The 25,078-nt window shown below is 34.7% G+C and overlaps 1 protein-coding gene across 1 annotated transcript; it reads right to left on the reverse strand.

Annotated features, from left to right (window-relative positions):
• Positions 1-7,242: 7,242 nt before the first annotated feature.
• LOC143053827 (heat shock 70 kDa protein 12B-like) lies at positions 7,243-24,428 on the reverse strand. The gene is made up of 4 exons (XM_076226623.1): positions 24,053-24,428; positions 9,892-10,109; positions 9,469-9,622; positions 7,243-8,455 (listed from the first exon to the last, which is right to left on the reverse strand). Exons 2-4 carry the CDS (start codon positions 9,910-9,912, stop codon positions 8,400-8,402), a joined length of 231 nt encoding a protein of 76 aa, XP_076082738.1. The 5' UTR covers positions 9,913-10,109; positions 24,053-24,428; the 3' UTR covers positions 7,243-8,399.
• Between the last annotated feature and the right edge of the window lie 650 nt (positions 24,429-25,078).

The raw sequence follows: 25,078 nt of genomic DNA on the forward strand, positions 1-25,078 counted from the left end.
TCAAGACTTATGAACTTTATTCTGGTTTATGAAGTAGATATTACATAGCGCGTAGCGCATGAAAAGCATGAAATTTATAACTTGTTGTTACCTCTGTGTCGATATCTCTCCCGGTAGACTACCAGTCCCCCGAGGGTATCATAAATGTGTATGTCAGGATATCTTCATGGAATAGTTTATATAGATGACATATATACTACGTTGATTGTCAATTTAAAAATAGATTGCCAAATATCGAGAGCATATTCAAATAAGCACATATAAAGGCAACAGTAGTTGTATAACGATGTTCAAAAGTCATAAATCGATATTAATTGGTACAAACCGTAGATGAAAAGTTTGAGTTATCATTCTCTGGGCCTAAATTGAAAATAATAGGCAAGATACACCGAAAACGGTATCGTAAATTTTGTTACTGCTACGAGATAGGTACTGTTGCTGTCTCTTTGCTGGTATTCAGTTATGACCAATTATGCGTGTACTATAATTATCTACAAATACTTGAATGAGATTGATCAGTTAGAACGTCTTTTCTTCGTTAACACTTCGATGGATCATATGCTACCGGGTTCTAATTTCAATACTGGGTCGATTGTATTGTGAAGAAAAATTAAACTGTCAAAAACATCGAAATACAAGGATTATTTGCTTTTTCCATGTTATTGATGTACACTTGGCCGATGAAAAAGACCCTTAGACTTTGATTCCGATTGTGAGAGAGTCGACCAACACTTCAATAATTAATATATACTAGTCAACAAAAGAAACGATACAAAGTTTTTATCACTTATTCTATATTTTTTTAATTTAAAGTTTTTTTGTAATAGTTTTTTTTCTGTATTCAACGTCAAAAAGCATCTGTTAAGTCTTTAAAAAAAAACCGAAACGAATCCGGCCTTAATCGAGTTTGCCGTGAATCAATGAAGCGTTTGAATTGTTTGCTGTCACTAATTGGGCTACTGAATCTGCTACACAATTTATCATCTTACAGTTGGAAAGCAAGTCCATGGAAACGTCCGTTGTCGTCAAGCTTTATCAGCAACAATAGCAGGGGGAATTAATTAGGTGGCGCTACAGTCGTCCGTAGCGTCAAAAAGTCCGCCAAATCAATCGGCTAAAAGATTGACGTTTAAATTATTTTTTGCAACATGTCATGCTTTTATTATAATTAAATTTCAAAATTTGTAGGTTTTGTTACCAATATAATTTCTTTACGACATACATACATTACAAAAAATAGCTTGTTATTCCTATTCCTTTATCCTGTCCGTTCTAGAAAAATTAGTCATCTTTTTTGTTCGTCAAAAAAAATCGATTTTTCCTAATTTGACGTTTGCGTATCCAAATACAGAAAAGAGCGGTTATAATCTTAAATGAAACCAGGAAACCTATTTCAAATTTCTTCACTTTTTTGAAGCCATCATTTTTTTACTTTTATACATCAATTTTAGTGACCACCAGCCATGTCAATTTGTATCTGGTTTTAGCTGCGTTTCTACTTCAAAACAGTGAAATTTAGCTTCTTTTAATGATATCTGTTTTAAAGTGCTCTAAAATACTGATTTTATGAAAGACATGAATGACATTTTGATTAAAAGTTGTGGATTTTCACAATTCCATACGATACCTGTATTTTAAAGTAACTAAAACCCCTTTTGATCCCCTACACAAATTGATGGTGACATTGTTTTCTTTTTTCAACATACGTCATGTAACGTTTATAACAAAATATGTGTCAGGGTCATGTACATAGTAAAAATTTACACATTGGAAAAGTGAAACAACAAACAAAGATCTGCTTTATTGCGTTTGAAACTAAACGCCTTGGAAAATTCTGACAGATCTGACAAATTATTGATAGCCTACTGTATGGATGGACATTAAAAGCACAAAAAAATAGCAATAGAAAATGCATTGCAAAGAAAATTCTGTAGGAAAAAACATATGAAAAAAGGAAATGAAGGTCAGTTAATTTTATATTTATCTTTTATAAAATAAAATCTTGCTTATATTATTATCTCTTTACTAAGTAAGCTACAGTAATAAGAGCAAAAACTAGCTTATCAAGCCAAACAAGAAGGTAATTCATAGAGATATGTTCTTACAAAATTGAATTTATTCCCATGGCAAATTCTTGTCAAATTTAATCATCATTTATCATTATTAAAGTAAAATGCACAAGATTTATCCCACCAATTTGATTTCATTTCTGAGATTAATATCCAATTATTCAGGTAAAATATACAATACTTTGTTTATAAATATGTAACACAGCTGCTCAAAGCCCCATTTTTCTCTCAAAAAGTTTACTTTCAACATAAATAAAATACACTTGAGAAATTAGGCAAGTGCTGTGCTAGCTTTCCTAATAATTGAATTTTATTATAAAAATTATGATTTTAAAATTCAAAATTATGTCACTTTCAATTTAAGTATTATTTCTAATAGAAATTTCTGTCAAAATCTTTGGTAAACTTATCCCTTTTCTGTAATATTAGGATATGTTCTAGGCAGTACTGTAACTAAGAAACAAAGGATTGAGTTAAAGGCTTTTTAACTTTGAAGAAACTTATTGTCTGACTCTTGGTCCCACTTTAGAATATAGAATATTAATGATCAGTATTATTTATTATTTTCATTTTCAGAAAGATTATTTAAATTGTATACATAAAAGATGGTTTATTGCATTAAACATTATTAGAAGTAGTTTAAAAGAAATTCTACAAGAAGTGGTCCCATATATAGCCTTTATAAAAATTGCAAAGTAAATTTCATCAGCCAAAGCTTATTTAAAGCAAAAAAGCTTTAAAAAAATTATGAATATGTTTAAATTTCTTAATTTTTACTCATATTTTGTCTTTTAATTTTTACATTAAATTCTTCTCTGAATAGCAGGAAAGTACTTCTTCTTAATATTATAATATAAATGTTGTAAATCGAATTTCATTTATTTTCCCAAGTATTTTTGGTAAAGTGAACTACATTTTATTAATTTTGAATGGTTTTTATTTTTGACTTGTAATATCAAGGGGAGGTAACTTCTTGCACAAATCGGCAGAAAACCACCGCTTCGTGTCGAACATAATTTGACGTTTGCGTATCCAAAATTCAATTGGCTAGATATTCATATCGAGTGTTTGTCTTAATGATATGCTTTATTAAATCTAAATTCAGCCCATCATTTTTAGTTTCCTCGAAGATATTAAGATTTTTCGATCAGTAGACTTGACAATTTTCAAACAAACTTCAAGTTTGAAAATAAAATAAAGAATGAAGGACTTTGATTTGATGTGTAAGTTTTGACGAGTTGAAACTATGAATATTTAAGATTATTTGGATCAATAAGTTTTTATTACGACAGTGGTATTTAGTGAGTTACAATGGGGTTTGTCTCATCCGTAGTTTTACTGAATTTTCACGGTCACGTGGCTCTATTGTTGCTGATAAACTTGGGGTCAAACCGTGACCTGCTTTCCAACTGTTAAAAATGATGAAAACGATAGCAAATGATGCCAGGGTTGATCATGAACAAGCTGTTGTTATGATCAGAGCTTAGATGACGTACGCGGACGTCGCAAATCATTTTCATGATATACCCTGTAGCGGCGGACCACAAGCGACGTCACAACGTCAAAATCGTGATACGTCTTTTACACTCCCGCAACCGTTTTTGAGGCGAAGGGTCGGTAGTATTGGTTGGAATATGTCACAACTGACACACACAGTTAAAATTCTTTTGATTTTAACTTGAAAGATTTGAGATAAAGAGATGACATTTGACAACAATATCACGCTAGATGTCACGTGTGATGGACTTGTATGAACGTTAACTATCTTAAGCAAAACTATTTTCGAGTTTTCCCTTGGCCAGCATTATCACTGAATCTATCTGCTATAGAATATTTATGGTATCAACTTGGCAGACGCGATAGAGAAACGCAAAATCCGCCGGAAACGCAACAAAGTTTGCATTTCGTTCTCATACAGGAGTTGAATAATATCCCCCAATCTAACATTATGACTTTGATAGGATCAATGCGTCGTAGACGTGAAGCTGTGGTAGTTGCAAAAGGTGGCCACACTCGCTATTACATTCCGCAATCTGAAATTTCAGATTATCACTATGATCCGTCCATATTCGTTCAGAAATTGGCTGGAACGGGTTTTTTTTTTGTTGCTTTTTCACACAGAATGTTAGAATAGCATGTTTTATCTATTTGAAATTGTCATCTGACAAATGGTAAACTATTGTTTTTGATAAAATTGCTCTATCGTTTCTTTTTTTGACTAGTATAATTATGTTCAAACTTTTCTTATTTTTTCTTATAAAATTTTTTTTCGTGTGATTTGGTTTTCAATGCTCTTCAACTTTTTACTTTATTTGGCCTTTGTAACATCTTTTGGATTCTAGCGTCAATGATCAGTCTTTGTGGACGAAACTCGCGGCTGGCGTAAATACAAAATTTAATCCTGGTATCTTTGATGAGTTTATTGTTTACATATCTCATTTCGGGGCTTTAATAGCTTACTATGCGGTATGGGGGTGCGCATTGTTGGAGACCCGTACGATGATTTATGGTTGTAATCGTTTATACGTCATTTGGGCTTTTGTGGATAGTACGAGTTGTTTCATTGGCAATAATACCAATCTTTTATTATTTATGTATTGTATTTTTTTTCTGATTCCTGATTCCCATGCCTGCGACATGTGTTTATATAGTTATGTCTTTCTGTATGCAATTAACGTTATCAATGCGCTGGAAACAATACGTTTAAAAAAGCGTGCACAATTATTCTTTCTCAATGAAAACATTCAAATGTCTCCTCGCGTGAGGCTTTTTATGCGGTCTCGTCGGGTCATTCAATAACCTAGGTTATTGATTTATGTCAGATATAACACAACAAAAATGCAAATCTAATGGCTTTAATTACTTAATCCTGAGACCCATATGTTTGAAACTTATTGACATTCGTTCTTAGAGCAAAAACAATCAATTTGATTTTCATCGTTGAAGATGTAATGATTTACTATAGAATTAGATCTATTTGTAAATATAATTCAACATGCAGACAGTTTATACGTTCAGGTATTTCACATTTAATCTTTTATGGTAATATTCTTTAAAAAGCACAAACAGGTCAACATTCACCTCCAACATTTGTCCAAATCTTACCAAACCTTTAAACAGACTAACTAAGAAGGGATATGTAGTTACGATACTGTTGTCAGGTCATTGAATTTATTAAAGATGCAATATTACATACTAAAGTCTGAACTCAATCAGACAAATCTTACATTGGAAAGATTCAACATTTATTTTTAGGTTTGTAGTTATCTATCGGTTTAAATGTGTCGGTTCTTATACATCATTGGCTTTCAAATATTCGACTTTGAGCGTTCTGGGTTGTATTACATTCAATTTGGCAATCATACGTTAAACTTTATCTTATAATTTATTAATACTTTCGAGCCTAGTCGTGCTTTTGATCAATCTTCTCTAATATATTTCATCTGAAAACAGATTTGCAAAGAAACCAAAAACTCAACATGATCGAGTTTTAAAAAAAAAACAATTTCCAGATAATTAGTCAGTTACCTAAACAACCTCGAGCTCAATGGATTAGAGGTAAATAGTAAACAGATAATAGAAAACGGTGTATTTAGATATTATTGCGATTTTTATTTTTTTTAATTAGGGTGAACAATGCGACCGGGTGAGTTTCACAAAATAAGAAAAGGTATAATGATATCAGATACATATATCTTTATAAATATGTTTACTTATTTTTAATTGTTTGCTTTCAGGAAGCCATTCGCAGACATATTTTCCGTATGCATAGTAACCTTAGCTTGACCCTCCTCGTAAAGATCCGGTGATCGCAATACGCATGAATCTGTCATTTAAATAAACAACTATCTGATTGTACATGTTGAACAGATGCTCAATAATCACGCCCTTTTATGATTGTTTACTATCACACAAACGGAGTAGTCTAGTTGGCCAAACGATGAAAAGAAAAGCTCCAAGCGATTGTACAGCCGTTAGTTTTCTCGTTTTACATTGTTATTTCAGGGCCTTTTATAGCTGACTATGCGGTATGGGCTTTGCTCATTGTTGACGGCCGTACGGTGACCTATCTATAGTTGGTAATTTCTGTGTCATTTTGGTCTCTTGTGGAGAGTTGTCTCTTTGGCAATCATACCTCATCTTCTTTTTTTCATCTATTGTACACGTTTTGTTTTTGTCTCTGATTAATAACCTTAAAAGGGTTCCTTGATAGAATCTTAATTGTCAAAATGACTGGTTTTGTGCTTATTTTAATTTCAAATACTAGTACCATAGATGAATATCATAGGACAGCAAGAAACAACCAATGCAATGCATATGCAATGTTTTTAATAAATGTGGCCAAGCAATTCTACAGGAAAGCTCCAATCGATTGTACAGGAAGGCTCCGAGTGATTTTACAGTAAACTTGCAAGCGATTGTACAGTCAATAAAAATATCCGACATGGAGAAAATGAATATAAGTATTTGTATTTCTACTGGGACAATGGCTTTGAAACTTTCCGACAGGTAAGATATATCAGAGTTACATGTGAAAATTCAGGTAGCTAACATCGATTTTTCTATGTTTATTTGACATTTTTTATCGCTGTTGTGTGACAATTTGGATCGTTTTACACGGAGCTCAACCATTCTAAGGATAACGTTTGCATGCATATATCTTTCTTATTATTTTATTGGTTCATATTTACATAAAGAATGTTTTAGCTACCAAATCTTGAAGCAGAAAAGTTATATAGTAATATATAACAGTTCATGAAAGTTTCCATCAAGCAACTTGTTATTTTGCAAATGTCGGAGCCTCTGACAGTAAAGAATGACCAAATTATTAGAAAACCATACAGTTCCGTTCCCACACTGTGTAGGGTTCAATCGGCAAACTTCGTCTTCAAAGCACGGCATTTAATGAGCAGCCATATTTGTTAATTTATAACAGACAGGGGGGGGGGAATTGACGATTATACGATATATTTGCGTAAAAAAATGATAAAGTCGTACACAGAGGACTACGTTTATGATACTAGTATATACATGCATTGGTTCAAGAATTGGATAAACATTATTTTTCACCAGTCACTCGTTTCATATGACTTTAAATGCCGTTTGAAGAATAACTTAATTTGCTGTTTATTATAACATATTAAATATACAGGCATGCATATAAAATAATGAATTTTGAGTTTGTCGCAAATTTCATATTAAAGCAGTTAATATGTTTTTCTCACACAATTATTAACATTTAAGACAGATCAAAAATACAAATAAAAGTAGTTTGGCAATCCAAAGACAACACACATACAATTTCAATGAACAAAATCATTAATACGGTATTCATTAGCTAAATCATTTGAATTGTTTCCTCGCATTTTTTACGTGAAGCAGTGTATCTTATCTTAACACTTATTTCAGTTCCTCCGAAAATCAATTCAACTTTAACTTCATCCGATGGTGATGGACTTGGGAGTTGTGCGTGTATTGTTCCTAGTAAGGAGCACACATCTTCGTCAGTGTACACCGGATTTTCGATAAATACATAGCGTAAATAATCCGTCCTCATCTGGTTTGCATTTTGCCGTAGACGTGATTTTTTTGCCAACTGGTACTATTTCATCTCGTTTACTAATAGGTTCAAATACACGACTGCACCTTTTTTTACCGTCAACTATTTCTAAATGGCTGCTATCGTGCTTCTGTTGGTCGAACATTTTTCTTTTATTGAATCCATACGTATATTTAGAAATTCTCTCAGATATGATATTCGGTTGGTGACCAAATATACATTGTAACTGCACCTTTCAGAACCGACACGTCACTATCATACGGCACGATTATATTGTGGCGGGAAATGTAGCCTTGATAGCTCTTTGAACCAAATTGCATCCCGAAAATCCCCCAACAAGCAGTATTTGGGTATCACTGTCAGCATTTGATCTTTTCATTATTCCAGCAATAAGTCCTACAATTCCAATAATTGTTGGTTCGAAAAGTGACCGGAAAGTTTCAACCTCTATACGGAGTTTGTCATTTAAAAGTGTCGTTACTGATCCGTATTCCGAGTCTTCTAACGCCTTCTTAAAATGTAAGTGCAAATGTTTATTGCACACCAAATTGAGGACTGTCAAAGGTATTAGCATAGTAACATGACCAGTATTGTCTGGCTGGAAGTTTCTTTTTTTTGATTTCGAATTATCTAGATAGGTCAATATGCGAATCAAGATTGTCTTGTTTGAATGCCTTGACAGTTTCTACTCCAAGAATATTCTCCATCATGTTGAAGAACTGAACATCGACGCACGTTCCGCCACAGTTATTACCAGAAGCACGGCATATTTATTTTAGTCGCCCATCGTTCATTTTTTCATGGACTGTTATATCTAGTGTCCCACCTAAAATGTAAGTATACCAGTCCAATTAAAATAAAGACCATGTGTCAACGCTTCACTTTCAAGAATCCGACAAAATACCATTTTACCTTCTATTTGACGAACTTTCGGGATCCTTAGGAGTTGTCGTTATGATATACACCTTCAAAAGTTTGAAGGCTAACATTTAATTAGTTGATTTAAAAGTAAAACACGGAGTGTTGTCAGAACATTGTAAACCTATCTTGGACATAGGATTGCTTTTTATCTCACCTGGCGCGAAGGGCCAAGTGGGCTTTTCTCATCACTTGGCGTCCGTCGTCCGTCGTCGTCGTTAACATTTTTTACATTTTGAACTTTTTCTAGAGAACCACTGAATGGAATGAAACCAAACATGGCATGAATGATTCTTATGAGATGCTGACCAAGTGTTGTTACTTTGTAGCCGATCCATCATCAAAGATGGCCGCCAGCGGGTGACTTGGTTTAACATAGAACCTTATGGGAAATGCATACAAATGACTTATTTTAGAGAATCACTGAATGGAATGAAACCAAACATGGCATGAATGGTCCTTAGGAGGTACTGACCATGTGTTTTTACTTTGTAGCTGATCCATCATCCAAGATGGCCGCCAGCGGGGGACTTATTTTAACATAGAACCCTATGGGAAATGCATACAAATGACTTCTTTTAGAGAACCACTAAACGGAATGTAACCAAACATAGTATGTATGTTCCTTATGAGGTGCTGACCAAGTGTTGTGACTTTGTAGCCGATCCAACATCCAAGATGGCCGCCAGTGGGGTGACTTTGTTAAACATAGGACCTAATGGGATATGCATACAAATGTCTTCTTCTAGAGAACCACTGAATTGAATGAAATCAAACTTAACATTCACGGTTCATTTAAAAAGCATTTATACCACAATGGCCAGTAATTGTTTGTCAATAATATTGAAAAACATCTCTCGCCAAACACCTACTCGATAAAAAAGACCACCGATTCAAAAAAACAAAAACCTGTAATTGTACCTCCTAAATCAGCAATTATACATCTAGTGCCAGCTACTGTTGCTGATAATCTTTTCCCTGCTCCCTTCAAGTTTTCTATGGGCAAGTTTTGGCAATATACAGAAGCTGCCTCGGGTTCCAAAGATATCTGTAGCTTATCTGATGGAATTCCTGCCTGAAAATTAAAAACAAAAGCACAAATATTATATTATTATGTATACATTCAAATGCAATGTTTGAAAATCTTATTTATATTTTAAAAGTTACTCAAGCAATAATAATTCCCGCCAAATTGTCAGAGTCTTTTATCTAAAAAACAAACATACGGAACTCGGATTAATTTTTTTTTTTGCAAATCTTGTTTCGTTATCCATGTACTACAGAGTATCGAACATCCTTCACAGCTCAATTTTGTCAAAATTTATGTAGGTTAATGACATTTACCTTTTTAGCACTTCTGCGCATGAATTGTTTAGCACTGTCCGTCCAAATGGCGGTACAGTCAGTACCCAACGAATGTCATCTATATTCATGTTGATAAACTGTTTGCTAATGGATTCGAGTAAATGATCTTTCAAAGCTTTAATTGATAAACAGCACACATCAAAAGCTGAAAATTGCTTTCCGGTCATATCTTCAAAAAGCAGATCTTTATTTAAATTCTGAAAAATTAACATAATACGAATTATGTACTAAAGTAATACGTCTTGGAGAAGTTGCTTTAGTTTATCAGAGTGTGTAAACTGCAATATATACGTAGGACTCGGAGGTGCGATGGGGACGCTGAAGTGCGATGGTCACGCTGAAGTGCGATGGTCCACGCCGAAGTACAATGGTCCTTTCGCTAAGGTGCGATGGTTTGGTCTGACGTTAGCATATTGTGACGTTTCGCCTTAATAAAATAAAACATAGATTCGCAGGCAGGACGATATGGTTGTGTAGATGAAGGTTTATGTTAACAAAGGAAACGAAGGGGAAAAGAAAGTACCGAACTATTCAAGTTCCGAAGAGTTTTGAGCATTATAAGTTGAGGTTACAAACTAGTCGTGCAACAAATCATTGAGAGCAAAGCAGCTGATGGATGAACTTGGTCTGCATATCGGAAAACCAGTGTTAGGAATTATGCCACAAACTAAAAACAAATAAATAAAGCATATTGATCTAAATATTAATTTGGATTTACCTTTAAGTAAAAGTCTCGTGATTCTATGTCGACAATTTAACAGAAAAAAAATGTACTATTGTACTAGTAATGATTTTGCTATATCAAGTTGCTATAATGATGAATCCTGATTTGTAAGAACACTGTCATTCTAGTCTGTTTTTTATAGTGGTTGCAGTGTTGATGTTTTACAACATGTTAGGCCAAAATTGACCTACAATGTAACTGATCCCTACATGTACTTCCCAATTTGTCATCACCCAATTTTTTCGTGGAATAATCGACAAGGATCGCTATTTGTCATACATAAATGCACAAAGTGTTTTTTTATTCCGTGAGCAATCGGGTATGTATAAATGGATGAATAATTGTTGTGAGCAATTTCTAAGTTTTGTCGTAATATATGTTACGAATTTACTGTTTAAGAATATAATAATAGTTCTACAGTTATATATTTTCCGATATCTCTAGTAGTTTCCCATATCATCTTTTTATCGTTGAAAACTGTATCTAAAATCATCCCTTTATCCTTGGTTGCTATCAGACGCTTTACCTGTACAGTTGTTGCTAGGGTGCTATCTTCGAAGTCCGCGTTAGAAGTATAAATAGTGGGTAGCTTTTCAGTTTAAATTGTCATTCTAATCGCAGACGTTCATAGAAGAAGACTAAAAAGGTAGGACCGTTAATATTTAAAGACGAGTAGCAGGATTATTCAAACAAAGTGTAGTGTTTGAAACCTGTTGAGAAGATATAAATAGTTTCGGTTCCGTAGAATTTGTATAAACAGGATTAGTGCTAAGGTTTTGCGTTCCACATCTCTCACTATTGCAGTGAGTGTTTGCTGTTAAGCCATACCTTAGTGCTACCCTGTTCCAACAGTTTAATAAATATATTTTAGTAAAGTTTCATACGTCGAAAGTTTACAACAGTTTGAATAGTTTCCATACATTCGTTTTATTCAGGTTTCAGACAATAGTTCCAAACATTTAGGTTTCAGACAATAGTTCCAAACCGTCAGACCCGTTTCAAACATTTAGGTTTCAAACCAGTTTCAAACATTTAGGTTTCAAACCAGTTCCAAACATTTAGGTTTCAGACCCGTTCCAAACATTTAGGTTTCAAACTAGTTCCAAACATATAATAGTTTCAGACAATAGTTCCGAACCGTCTGACCCGTTTCAAACATTTAGGTTTCAAACCAGTTCCAAACATTTAGGTTTCAGACCCGTTCCATACATTTAGGTTTCAGACCAGTTTCATACATTTAGGTTTCAAACCAGTTCCATACATTTAGGTTTCAGACTATAGTTGCAAACAGTTGGGTTAAACAGTATCGGACTGAAAGGGTTTTAATTCAACAGGTTCGGGTTAGGTTGATAGGTGTTGAAATTCGTTTTATTTGGTATTTGTTTCATATTTGTTAGTGGTAGTATAAACTTTTTATTGACTTAAGAACTTTTGAATTGCTTTTCAAATCCCAGGAAACTGGTACGAACCCGAGATAAAAATATCTAAACGTCCCCGCCCGGTTACACGTTACAAATGGTGGCTTAGCGGTGGGATTTGTCTAGCATTTCTCAAGCTAATTTTGTACATATAAATTGTATTTTATCATGAATTCAAATAAAAAAGATAGTGTTTTATATGATCCTGACATAAGTTTAACTGAGGAACAGTTAAGTCAGGAAATAAATATTTTAACTGCCGAATTAGAAAAAATATCGGCATGTTAAAGACAGATCAATTTCCCATGTTGATACACCCCGAACAGTGTTTAGACATAGTGATTCGTGAATAGGTTCAGTCAGGCGTCCCGAACAATTGTCAAAACAAACAAACTCTCCGATTTATGAAAAAAATGTAAGTAGTAGTGTAAATGGAGGCGGTTTAGTAGTCCGACCTAGATTTTCAGTCAGGTTTGAAACATCAACACCTGCTGCGGAAAAACAAACTTCGAAACATTTTACTGAACAATTACAATTCCCAATTAGTGACAAATTTGTCACAAAAAGAGCAAGTAAAACTGGTTTAACTCGTGATACCGAGTCTTGTGAAGATAAACGATCCTACCCTTCGGATGGATACAAAAATAAAAACATAGTTAAAACTGCTACCTATGATGGGAAAGGTCCTTGGCTTGACTTTAGGTCACATTTCGATGCATGTTCCCAAATTAATAATTGGACAGACAAAGAGAAAGGTCTGTATTTGGCCGTTTCTCTCAGGGGTCAGGCTCAAGTTGTTTTGGGAAACTTAACCCAGGAGTCTAGACAAGATTTCAAAGAATTGGTTAAGGCATTAAAAGAGCGTTTTTCTCCGTCTAACCAAACGGAGCTGTACAGAACCCAGCTCAGAGAGAGACACCAGAGAGCTGTAGAGACCTTGCCTGAGTTGGGCCAAGACATAAGAAGGTTAACTAACCTTGCGTATGCAACTGCACTAAACGAAGTACGGGAGACTTTGGCAAAGTTCATAGACTCGTTAATAGATTTGGATATGAGGCTCCGAATAAAGCAGGCAAGACCTACTGATTTAAATGACGCTTTCAGACATGCAGTTGAGCTTGAGGATTTTAACAAAGCTGAAAGCAAAAGGATTGAAGGTCAGGGATTTTAACGAACTGCGTCTGAAAATAGACACAGTGCTGACAACAAGACAACTCAGCTTTTGAAAACAATGTCAGAGACATTAATAGAGTTGCAAAAAGAAATGAGAGGTAGGAAGCAGGGTGGTGCCCCGCAGCCCTTTCCATTTAGGTGCTATGCTTGTGATGAGGTAGGCCACAGAGCTTTTGACTGTCCTACTTATCCAAACTTTCAATATAATTATCAGCAACCTAGGTATCAAACCAAACCTAAAACAAGGTATACTAACCAAAACTATGAAAATTTAGATTCGACACCGGGAAAAGTGGGGGTCCATAAACTATCTCCTGATGCAGGTATGTTTTTGAAAGCAAAAGTAAACGGAATTGTCACAGACTTGTTAATAGATACCGGGGCCACAGTTACAGTTATCTCCACTAAAATGTTTCAGAAAATGTCTAAAATGTCACATATAATTCCAACTGAAAGGGATATAATTACAGCTAATGGAGATTTGTTGCATGTGTCAGGCAAAACTGAACTTGAAATTGAAACTGACAAGTTCAAATGTACAAACACTGCCATAGTTGCTGACATAAATGTAGACTGTATACTAAGTTTAGACTTCTTGAGGACACAAGAAGCTAACATAAACATATCTAAGGGGACTCTAACTATCAAGGGACACGAAGTTAGATTTTATGTCCAAGGTCACATAGGCTGTTATAGAGTTGCAGTATCAGAAACTGTTAATATTCCCCCTAAAAGTGAGATTGTTGTAAATGGAGCTATAACTGATGACGTTCCTGACTCATTTGAAGTAGGGCTTGTTGAACCTACCGATGACTATAAGAGAACTGATAAAGCAATAGTAGGTAGGGCTCTTGTTGCAAAAAGTAAAAACATTCCACTTCGACTTATGAATTTGTCTTCACAGATTCAAACTTTGTACGGCGGAACGATCATTGCTAAAGTAAGTCCGGTTGACAAAATTTCAGAACCTAATTTTGATTTAAATCAAACATCAGAAACCCCTGTCCCTTCACATTTAACAGATTTATACAATGAAACGGCACAGGATTTAACTAAGGTCGAGGCTACAAAAGTTCGAAAACTTTTACAAAAGTTTTCACACATATTTGCCAAACATGACGCAGACTTCGTTAGGACAAATATTGTGAAACATAGTATTGAGGTTCAAAATGCTAAGCCCACAAGAGAACCTCCCAGAAGAGTTCCATATCATCTTCAGGGAGAGTATGATCAGGCTATAAATGATATGCTAGATAAAAATGTGATAGAACCGTCAACAAGTCCTTGGGCATCAGGGGTGGTACTTGTTCAGAAAAAGGATGGATCGACACACTTCTGTGTTGACTATCGTAGATTGAACAAGGTTTCCACCAAAGATGCATATCCTCTTCCCAGGATTGACGATTCATTGAATCAGTTGTCCGGAGCAAAGTGGTTCAGGTAGAAGTCGAGGCTAATGACCGTCCTAAAACCGCTTTTGCAACACGGAAAGGACTATTTCAGTTCCAAGTGATGCCGTTTGGACTTTGCAACGCCCCAGTCACTTTTGAACGATTGATGGAAACCGTATTAGCAGGTTTTCAATGGGAGGTTTGTTTAATATATTTAGACGATGTAATTATTTTCTGAAAAAAGCTTTGATGAAATGTTAACAAATCTTGGTTCAGTTTTTGAAAGACTCTCGGCTGCAAATCTCAAACTCAAACCAAGAAAATGTAAATTGTTTGCAAAACAGGTAGAATACTTAGGTCACATTGTTGCAGAAAACGGTATCTCAACTGACCCTAAGAAAATTGAGGTTGTCAAAAACTGGCCGGAACCAACAACTGTTACAGAGTTGAGATCATTCATAGGTTTTTGCAGCTACCTCCGCCGGTTTATAGAAAACTTTGGTAGCATAGCAAAACCTTTACACAGCCTTACACAAAAGGGTAAGACATTTGCTTGGACAGATGAATGTCAATGGTCGTTTGACAAATTGAAACGGTTCTTGACTAGTGCACCAGTGTTGGCACATCCAGATTTCAAGCAACCTTTCATTCTAGATACTGATGCAAGCGCATACAGTATTGGTGCAGTTCTTTCACAAATACAAAATGGACACAAAAGAGTTATTGCTTTTGCAATCAGAAGTCTCACAAAAAGTGAGAGTAGATACTGCGTTACAAGGAAAGAACTGTTGGCAGCTGTTTGCTTTACACAGTACTTCAAACATTATCTGCTTGGCAGGATATTCACAATACGAACGGACCATAGCTCTTTGAAATGGCTCATTAACTTTAAGAATCCTGAAGGGCAGATGGCAAGATGGCTTGAGGTGTTATTTTCCTTTGATATGGAGATACAACACAGAGCTGGTCGTAAACATAACAATGCAGACCCTTTGAGTCGTTTGCCATGCAAACAATGTACACATTGTGAAAATCAAGACGACGATGCTAATATCATATGCCTTATATCAGGCAATCAAATATCACACGGTGATGTTGAAAACAATTTAAGCATGAAAGATGCACACAAAGTGCTGATTCTGATATACAAGAAATTAAGACTTGGCTTGAAACTGACAGAAAACCAAGTTTTGAAAAAGTATCAGGCTAGAGCTACGCTGTTCAGTATCTGTACAGTCAACTGAGTAAATTAACACTCAATGATGGTTTACTATGTAGGAAATGGACAATGTATGAATGTAACATTTCCTATTTACAAGCTATTGTACCCCTAAAACAAAGACGGATGGTGTTACATTTTTGTCATGACACTAAAACATCTGGTCACTTAGGAGTTAGAAAGACTCTTAGTAAAATTAGACAACATTTTTTATTGGCCAGACATGCGAAATGACGTAAGACGATACATTGCTGGATGTGAAATATGTTGGAAGCGAAAACATCCAATTAAAAGAAGCAGGCTCCAATGCAGTTAGTCAAAACGGGTGTTCCAATGCAAAGAACTGCAACAGACATTTTGGGCGAGCTTCCCGAAACAGAAAATGGCAATAAGTATATACTAGTTGTCTCAGACTATTTTACAAAATGGACGGAAGCTTTTGCAATGCCCAACATGGAAGCACAAACTGTTGCAAAAATCATTGTTGAAGAGGTTGTTACTAGATTTGGCGTTCCCCATTACATACACTCTGATCAAGGGAGGCAGTATGAAAGTAAATTGTTTCAAGAAATGTGCAGACATTTAGGAATTACAAAGACTCGAACCACTCCATATCATCCCCAGTAGGATGGTATGGTAGAACGGTTCAACCAAACATTAGAAAACATGCTCAGCGCTTATGTATCAGACAATCATAGGGACTGGGACAAACAGCTCCCGTACGTAATGATGGCCTACCGATCGACAGGGCATGAGACAACTGGAATGAGCCCAAACATGCTCATGTTAGGTAGGGGAACTGTAACTTCATTAGACTTGATATATTGCATGCCACCAGCTATAGAACCTATATAAATATATGGGTATGGGAACTTCGTGAAAGACTAGAGGACGCACAAGTCTTAGTGCGCAAACACTCCGACGGTGCAGCAGTCAGACAAAAAACCTATCATGACCGCCGGACGTCATGGGAACGGTTTGAAAAAGATGATAAGGTTTATGTCTACTGTCCACAAAAGAAGAAAGGTTGTACACCTAAATTTACTTCTTTCTGGAGAGGGCCCTTTCAGATCTTAGGAAAAATGTCTGAAGTTTTATACCAAGTGGACTGTGGTAGGAATAATCAATCACAAATAGTTCATTGTGATAGACTTAGGAAAAAGGTTGCACAATCAATAAGAGGAGAGGATTTATGCGATGCAAGTGAGGCACATGAACCAGACATAATTGAAGTTGAAAATGTTGAGGAGGTTGATGAGTTGGTACAGGAGTCGTGTCGACCAAAACGAAATACAAGACCTCCAGTTAGATTTAAGGATTTTGTTGTACAAAGTGTTAGATAAAAGTCTTTATTCATATGTTTATATGTAAAAAAAAAAAATAAATAAAAAATAAAAAAAAAAAAATAGATAAATAGTAACCATATGCAACTAAATATGTTTATGTATTGTTAGATTAACAATTAAGTTTCATTCTTGTTTCAGTACAAAATTCCTCTTACTAAAGTTACAGCAAGGAAGACAAAAGAAGTTAGTTTGGTGTCGCCTTGTATCCTCTGTCAAAAGGAGTTTGGCAGCGAGGAGGATTTGAAGACCCATTTACTTCTCTGTGTAAAAGAAAAATCGGAAATAAGATGTGAAGATTGTGGAACCATCTTTAAAAAGCATGAATATATGAAAAGGCACATGAAAAACATTCACGGTGTAGAGACTTGGAAAAGGAGTTACAAAGTTATTGAAATGAAAGCTGATGTTTCACAAGATGATCTGGATCAGTATGATCCAGGGAACCTGATAGATGATATTTCAGATAACAGTAGCAGTGCAGTATTAGATACTTCAGATGATCCAGATATTGATGAGCAGGATTCTGAACGAAAAGCAGGCTATATTGGTGAAGTTACAGACAGATCAGCTAAAGATAAGGATGAGGTGAAAGAATATTATGAAGAAGACACGTCACAAAAGAAAGAAGAAAAGAAGGTTCATACGCCAGAGGACCAAAAGAGTGATCCTACAGTAAGGAAAAGGTGTGTCCCATTACAAGTCTCGGCACCAGCAAAAAGAAAGTCTCAGTTTTGCATACGAGTAGACAATGTTGATAAAGAAGCGTGTGGAGAAATGACACATCAGAAAACACAGAAGTGTGTTACAAAAGAACAGGCCATACAAACAAATGTAGCAAAAGAAAGGAAAATGGTGAAGATTGTAACAAAATATGTTGAGAACGGTCACCAGCTAGAAAAGGTTGAGGAGCATAAAACAGTTTGGATGGTTTAAGAAATTAATGTCTGTTGATTGATGCAGGAAGCATCATATATATTAAAACATGTTTTTTTTTTTATTCTGTTGTTTATAAATGTATATGTCCGTCCGTCGGATTGGGACGTTAAATCCGAGGTCCCGTGTTCAGGAAGTACCACATCCTGTGCACGTTAAAGAACCCTTTACAACAACTCTAATTGAGGGGTCTGTAAGTGGCCTGTTGTGAGGCAAAATTGTTTTAAACCGGTTTTTGGCAACACAACTGTTCAAGTGGTACTCAAAATATTATATTTGAAACGGTTATATCTGGTCAAAATTTAATTTAAGTTCAGTATTCAGTTGCTTGTACAAATATGAATAAAAGTATGATATTTGGAAAATAGGAACTTAGCTAACAAAACAGAAAGAGCATGCTAGTCGAAAAAGGCTGACAGGAACCCCAGAACTGTGAGTAGGCTAAGGTACCCCTAGTTCTGACGCTTGTCGACAGATTGTTGTAGGAATGCCATTAGTTGGTTATCATGGTATAACCCTCGGTGTACAAACAGTTGCTGGGAGAGATATTCTGCGGAATGAGTGGATAAATTGAGGTTAAAAGTAGGACCTTGGTATGGTGTCAGCTAGTGTTAACGTGGACCGTTCTGATTGTGGTTTGATTTACTCAGTTCAAAATTGTAAACTCATGCGAGGACGCATGAAATCGGAGGCGTGGGTAGTGTTACGAATTTACTGTTTAAGAATATAATAATAGTTCTACAGTTATATATTTTCCGATATCTCTATTAGTTTTCCATATCATCTTTTTATCGTTGAAAACTGTATCTAAAATCATCCCTTTATCCTTGGTTGCTATCAGACGCTTTACCTGTACAGTTGTTGCTAGGGTGCTATCTTCGAGGTCCGCGTTAGAAGTATAAATAGTGGGTAGCTATTCAGTGTAAATTGTCATTCTAATCGGAGACGTTGATAGAAGAAGACTAAAAAGGTAGGACCGTTAATATTTAAAGACGAGTAGCAGGATTATTCAAACAAAGTGTAGTGTTTGAAACCTGTTGAGAAGATATGAATAGTTTCGGTTCCGTAGAATTTGTATAAACAGGGTTAGTGCTACGGTTTTGCGTTCCACAACTCTCACTATTGCAGTGAGTGTTTGCTGTTAAACCATACCTTAGTGCTACCCTGTTCCAACAGTTTTATAAATATATTTTAGTAAAGTTTCATACGTCGAAAGTTTACAACAGTTTGAACAGTTTCCATACATTCGTTTTATTCAGGTTTCAGACAATAGTTCCAAACATTTAGGTTTCAGACAATAGTTCCAAACCGTCAGACCCGTTTCAATCATTTAGGTTTCAAACCAGTTCCAAACATTTAGGTTTCAGACCCGTTCCAAACATTTAGGTTTCAAACTAGTTCCAAACATTTAGGTTTCAGACAATAGTTCCAAACCGTCTTACCCGTTTCAAACATTAAGGTTTCAAACCAGTTCCAAACATTTAGGTTTCAGACCCGTTCCATACATTTAGGTTTCAGACCAGTTTCATACATTTATGTTTCAAACCAGTTCCATACATTTAGGTTTCAGACTATAGTTGCAAACAGTTGGGTTAAACAGTATCGGACTGAAAGGGTTTTAATTCAACAGGTTCGGGTTAGGTTTATAGGTGTTGAAATTCGTTGTATTTGGTATTTGTTTCATATTTGTTAGTGGTAGTATAAACTTTTTATTGACTTTAGAACTTTTGAATTGTTTTTCAAATCCCAGGAAACTGGTACGAACCCGAGATAAAAATATCTAAACGTCCCCGCCCGGTTACACGTTACATATATAATAAAATGAGATGGACCCTTCTAGGTACAATTATATAGACCTACACGCTGTATCTCTTTTTTTCGTCCTGAGCGGCATATTATTTTACTCTCAACTACTGCGTGCTAATCGGAGAATTAGCATATTTTAAAATTAGATTAAAAAAATCAAAATTTAAAGCCTTAAGTTTTGTTTGACATAAACAGAAAATTAAAATCTTCATAATTCGAGGCTAAGGGCTATACATTTTCTCAAATCGTTATGATATTATTTCATTTAACCAGCTTGTATATGCATTTTGCTTTTTTTGTCAATGTCACAGGAAGACCATCGTACTTCACGCCAAGCAGTTTGTCTTCTAAATATGACCAGCAGTCTTATATAGAGATATAAATTACCCTTTCAAGATCCAGTTTAACATTTTTAGTCAGCTATAGAAGGCCCCGAAATGATAAACGTAAAACATTCCAAACGAGTAAACTAACGGTCCAATTTATGTACAAACAAACTAACGAAAAATGAACATGTATATAACACATTAACAAGCGACAACCACTATAATAAAGGCTCCTCCTGACTTGGGACAGACACATATACAGAATGTGGCGGGTTTTAAAATGTAAGCGGGATACCAAGCCTCCCTCTAACCTGGGACAGTGGCGTAATAGAGCAACATAAGAACGAACTATGAAAATCAGTTGTAAAAGGCTTAACTCATCAGATGGATACAAATATAAATACATCTTACAAAGAAATAGACTGGACGTCGGCGGGTACTTGTATATCCCAACAACAAAAAGACACTAAGTACTGATCTGAGAGTACTCGCAGTTACTGACAGCTATATTTTGTAGTTCATAGCCACTAACAACTAATAAAAAAAAAACATCCATTTAAGTTTTGCATTTAGGTAAAGTTTGAAACAAACTGTGAGTAAAAAAGAATGATTTACTATTATTGGATCGTAACGATTGTCCATGAAAAAAGAGTCATCTTGACCTAAATTAATTCTGGTTAAGATACATTAAGATACAAAATCAAATCAACTACAAGTCATAGAAGAATGATATGTTTTAGATCGCACTTTTTTGAAAACGATGGACCTTGTAAAAAGATTCAAATTTGTGTTTTGTTCCAGATGATAGCAACAACAAATAAAAGAGGAAAGCTATTTGTTACTGAGCACTTCTTTAATTTTATTGAAAGTCCACACAAATTTTTTGTAACAGAAGCACAAAAAAAAAAAACGATACTCGTTATTATGTCAATATATAATTGTAATATACTTATATTAATGGAGAACTACTAGTGTTGTTTTACTGTGAATTCTTCTCGTTGTTGTTATTGACGTTCTAATTCTTCTCACATACAAGCTTGTCTATAGTCTGGGGATTTCTGTTATTTTTGCTACCATTTTTTGTTTCCATATCCCATGTTAGGATCAATGTAAGAGGTTGACAATTTCATATCTGAATATTTTTTTCGTTATCTGTAAAGTTACTTTTGACGATGGATCTTGAGTGTTTCTGTGGGCTTTTTTCTCATGTATTATGGATCACTCACGGGGCAAAAATTGGAAAATTATCGAAACTAATTTGACTTTTATGTATAGCATAGTCCGAATTATATACTTAAAAGGATTTAAATTCACAAACTAGTTATTTTGCACCAAACATTGCTGTGCCATGCCTTTTTAAAATATGATTGAAAATCGTAAATGTTTAAGTAAAATTCTATTTCGAATAACATCGCTGACCAACATTAATAAAAAAAAAATAATAAAAAAATGCAATGAACAGTAAACTTCTGACAGATATTTGGTTCTCCTTGAAAAATATTGGTTCATAACATATCTTAATTACAGTCCCGAGTAATTTGAAGATATTTATTTAGAAGTTAATGATCATAAATGCACAATTATATATGTGTATAATTCTATATGTTTTAATACGACTGCAAAAAGATTTTTTTTTAAATGGTCGTATAATTGCTATCACGTCGTCGTCGTCAGCGTCGCCGAAGACAGATAGTTTCCGGATAATAACTTTTGTATATGTAAATAAAAACCAATTAAACTTTAATACAAGGTTTATAACCACTAAAGAAAGGTTGGGATTGATTTTGGGGGTTATGGTCTCAACTGCATGGTTAGGAATTAGGGACCAAAAAGGGGTCCAAATAAACATTTTTGTAGTTTCCAGTCATTAAGTGTATGAATCTCTCTGAAATTATTCACAAATTTCCATACCACAAAGGGATGGTTATGATTTGCTTGGAGTGGTGGATGGGGGGAGGGGGTAAGGCTCAAACCGTTTAGGAATTAGAGGCAAAAAAGAGGGAAAAACAAGTTTTTTTGGTTAATGGCCAAATAAGACAATTTGAAACCAGTGTAAGGAAGGTAATCCAAATGTATTGAGGTAATCCAAACATGTTTGATAACCTCCCTTACACTGCTTTAATATTATGTGTAGAGAATTTTTTTTCTCATATCAGATTTTAGAAATTAAAAAGAAAAAAAGTGGGAGATACATTTTTCTTTTCTTCTTCGGGTTGGTGTTAGTATGCAACAGCATAGTGTATTGCACAACATCAACAAAAAAAGGAGGACAGGGTATTTTTTTAATTTTTGGAGGGGGTGGGGCAATTCGCAACAGCATAGTGCAAAAGCAAAACATTAAGTATAAATTCAAATTCTATAACCAATTTTAAGTTCTGTGACTACAGTTATTCTGTGTCAGAAACCTATTATGTGTGAAATATTTAATTACCAAATTTTGACCTGAATAAAACGTAAAAAAGTGTGTCCAATTTGTCCGAACGGTTTAGGGTTGGACCTCTACGGTCGTATCCAGCTGCGTTAGGCGAAGCACTTTATTAAACACTTAAATTATATATACATATTTAGTTGTGAATATGGTGAAACTGATCATCAAAATAAGTTTAAATATGCCCTGGTGTGGAATAAATTTGTGGTAAATTGATCATACTTCTTAATTTACTTATTTCAATGAGTTTTAAATATTGTATACTGCCTTAATGATTACATGACTTTAATAACTGTTTAAATTTGTTTGCTGGGCATTACCAATTATGGATTCGGTAATTTCCGCAACAAAAAAAACCCCGAAATTTACCGAATCATCTCATTATACATCAATCTCATCATACATCAAACATCATCATCACCATCACCGACCATCAACAAAAAAATGTATAATGTTGTGACCACTTCATATAATGTTGTGAGCACTTCATTTAATGTTGTGACCACTTCATTTAATGTTGTGAGCACTGCATATAATGGTGTGAACACTGCATATAATGCTGATCCTCAACATAAGGCAGTCAGGGCGTTCCAAACTATCCCATTTTTATATTCACGGAATCATTGACAAACCTTTTTTTGCCATACTATATTTTTTTAAAGGTTACATCATATTAAACATGTGAAATCAGTTTGTATTCATAACGTCATATTAAACTTCATGGTCCGGAATATAGTGCCTAATGTGGACAGTGTGTTTCTTGCCATTTTTTGTATACCCTTTCCAATTTTTTCCCCATGTTTTATTACTCAAATAGAAACGAGGAAGTAGGGGATAAAACTACACTGTAAAAAATTATTTTTTTAAAGTTTTGAGTGATTTGGTCCAGCTGAAAAAGATTAAAAGTTAGCATTTTGTAAGCTGTCAAAATAATTCAAGACCCCCTTTACATAAAATGGTCCATATTTTTAGTTAAATCCGATGAACTTTTCTACAACTTTGATACAATTTTCCAAAAAGCAGTATACCAACTGTAAAAATAGTATTAAGAAAGCCCATGCAGGTGGAAGTTTTTTAAATTTCCATTTATTATCTAAAAGTCATGTATTTTCGCAAATAACTATTTCCTCGGGCCGAGGCACACATTTAAAACGGGAATTTTATACGGAAAAGACGGATAAAGGAACTAAAAGACAATTGCAAACTTTCAAGAATAATGATACATTTTCCCTTCTGTACTTGCCAAGCTTATAACCTTTCCCCTTGCAAAAGGTATGTCCTATCTTAAAAGTGGCCAACTTACTCTTTAGATTTTAGTTTTTGTGTTTATTGACATTTTCTCCCATTTTTAATTGGTATAATACAGTAAAACGTACCTGCGTATGATAAAGACTCATCTTGAATATTTGAAAATAGTAGTAACTCTCATGCTCTTTTAACAATGCAAGTTCTGAGTACTTGTCCTCGGCGTCATACCCAAATGCAACGTAGTTTTTGTCAGTATTGAGGAGAAGACATGTAGGTGTTTTCAGAGACAATAGTTGTCTTGTCCCAGCAGCCCATGGAGGGTTAACCTGTATCTGTAAGGGATCTTTTTCAAAGTCATTCCTGGTCGAAAATGCATAACCGGAATATGATGTTCCGAAGTCAATGGCAGCAACCAAAATACAGTTGTCGGTTGTCTGTGTCATAATTGCCAACGTTAAATCTAATAATGTACAATTTCAGGTCTGTAGTTGTTATTGATTATTTCATTAATGTAAAGTTAAAAAAAAAAATATAAAGGAAAATCATAAAATTAGGTTATTCAATACCCGAATCACTGAAACCTGAAATGATTTGAATAATGCACAGAATAAAGGAAACATCAAATAACACAAAGATATAATAAAACAAATCACTTTCATGAGAATTTGACAGACTAAGTGTAATTTAAAAGATAAACTTTAGAAAAATGACATAAGATTTAAAGAATATAAAGAAATGTTGCCCGTTCAGACCCTTATATATAATCCCTGGTTTTGTCATAAAACTCTTCGAACTTATATTTTCATTATGCTTGCAAGTTGTATCTTAGTTCCTTAATTTGCTCATCATTAACACAAGAAGATATGGTGTGATAGGCTATGAAACAACTATCCATCAGAGAACGAATGATGAAGATGTGAGCATCATTACATGTATATAAAAATTATATTTAACATTAGTCATCTGTATCAACCCTTTGTAAAATGAGGGTTTAATCATGTCGCCCAATTCAAAACCATTGATCGTCAAAAAGGGAGTTTTAACCACTGGACCCCCTCTCTGGACACACTCCTATCGTCTGTGTTAGGTGTATATACTAGGGAAAAAATGCCACACATATGTCACGCATGTACCTAAACTTGAACGCATGTATC

This window comes from Mytilus galloprovincialis, chromosome 12 (assembly GCF_965363235.1).
Source record: "Mytilus galloprovincialis chromosome 12, xbMytGall1.hap1.1, whole genome shotgun sequence".
NCBI classification, from domain to species: domain Eukaryota; kingdom Metazoa; phylum Mollusca; class Bivalvia; order Mytilida; family Mytilidae; genus Mytilus; species Mytilus galloprovincialis.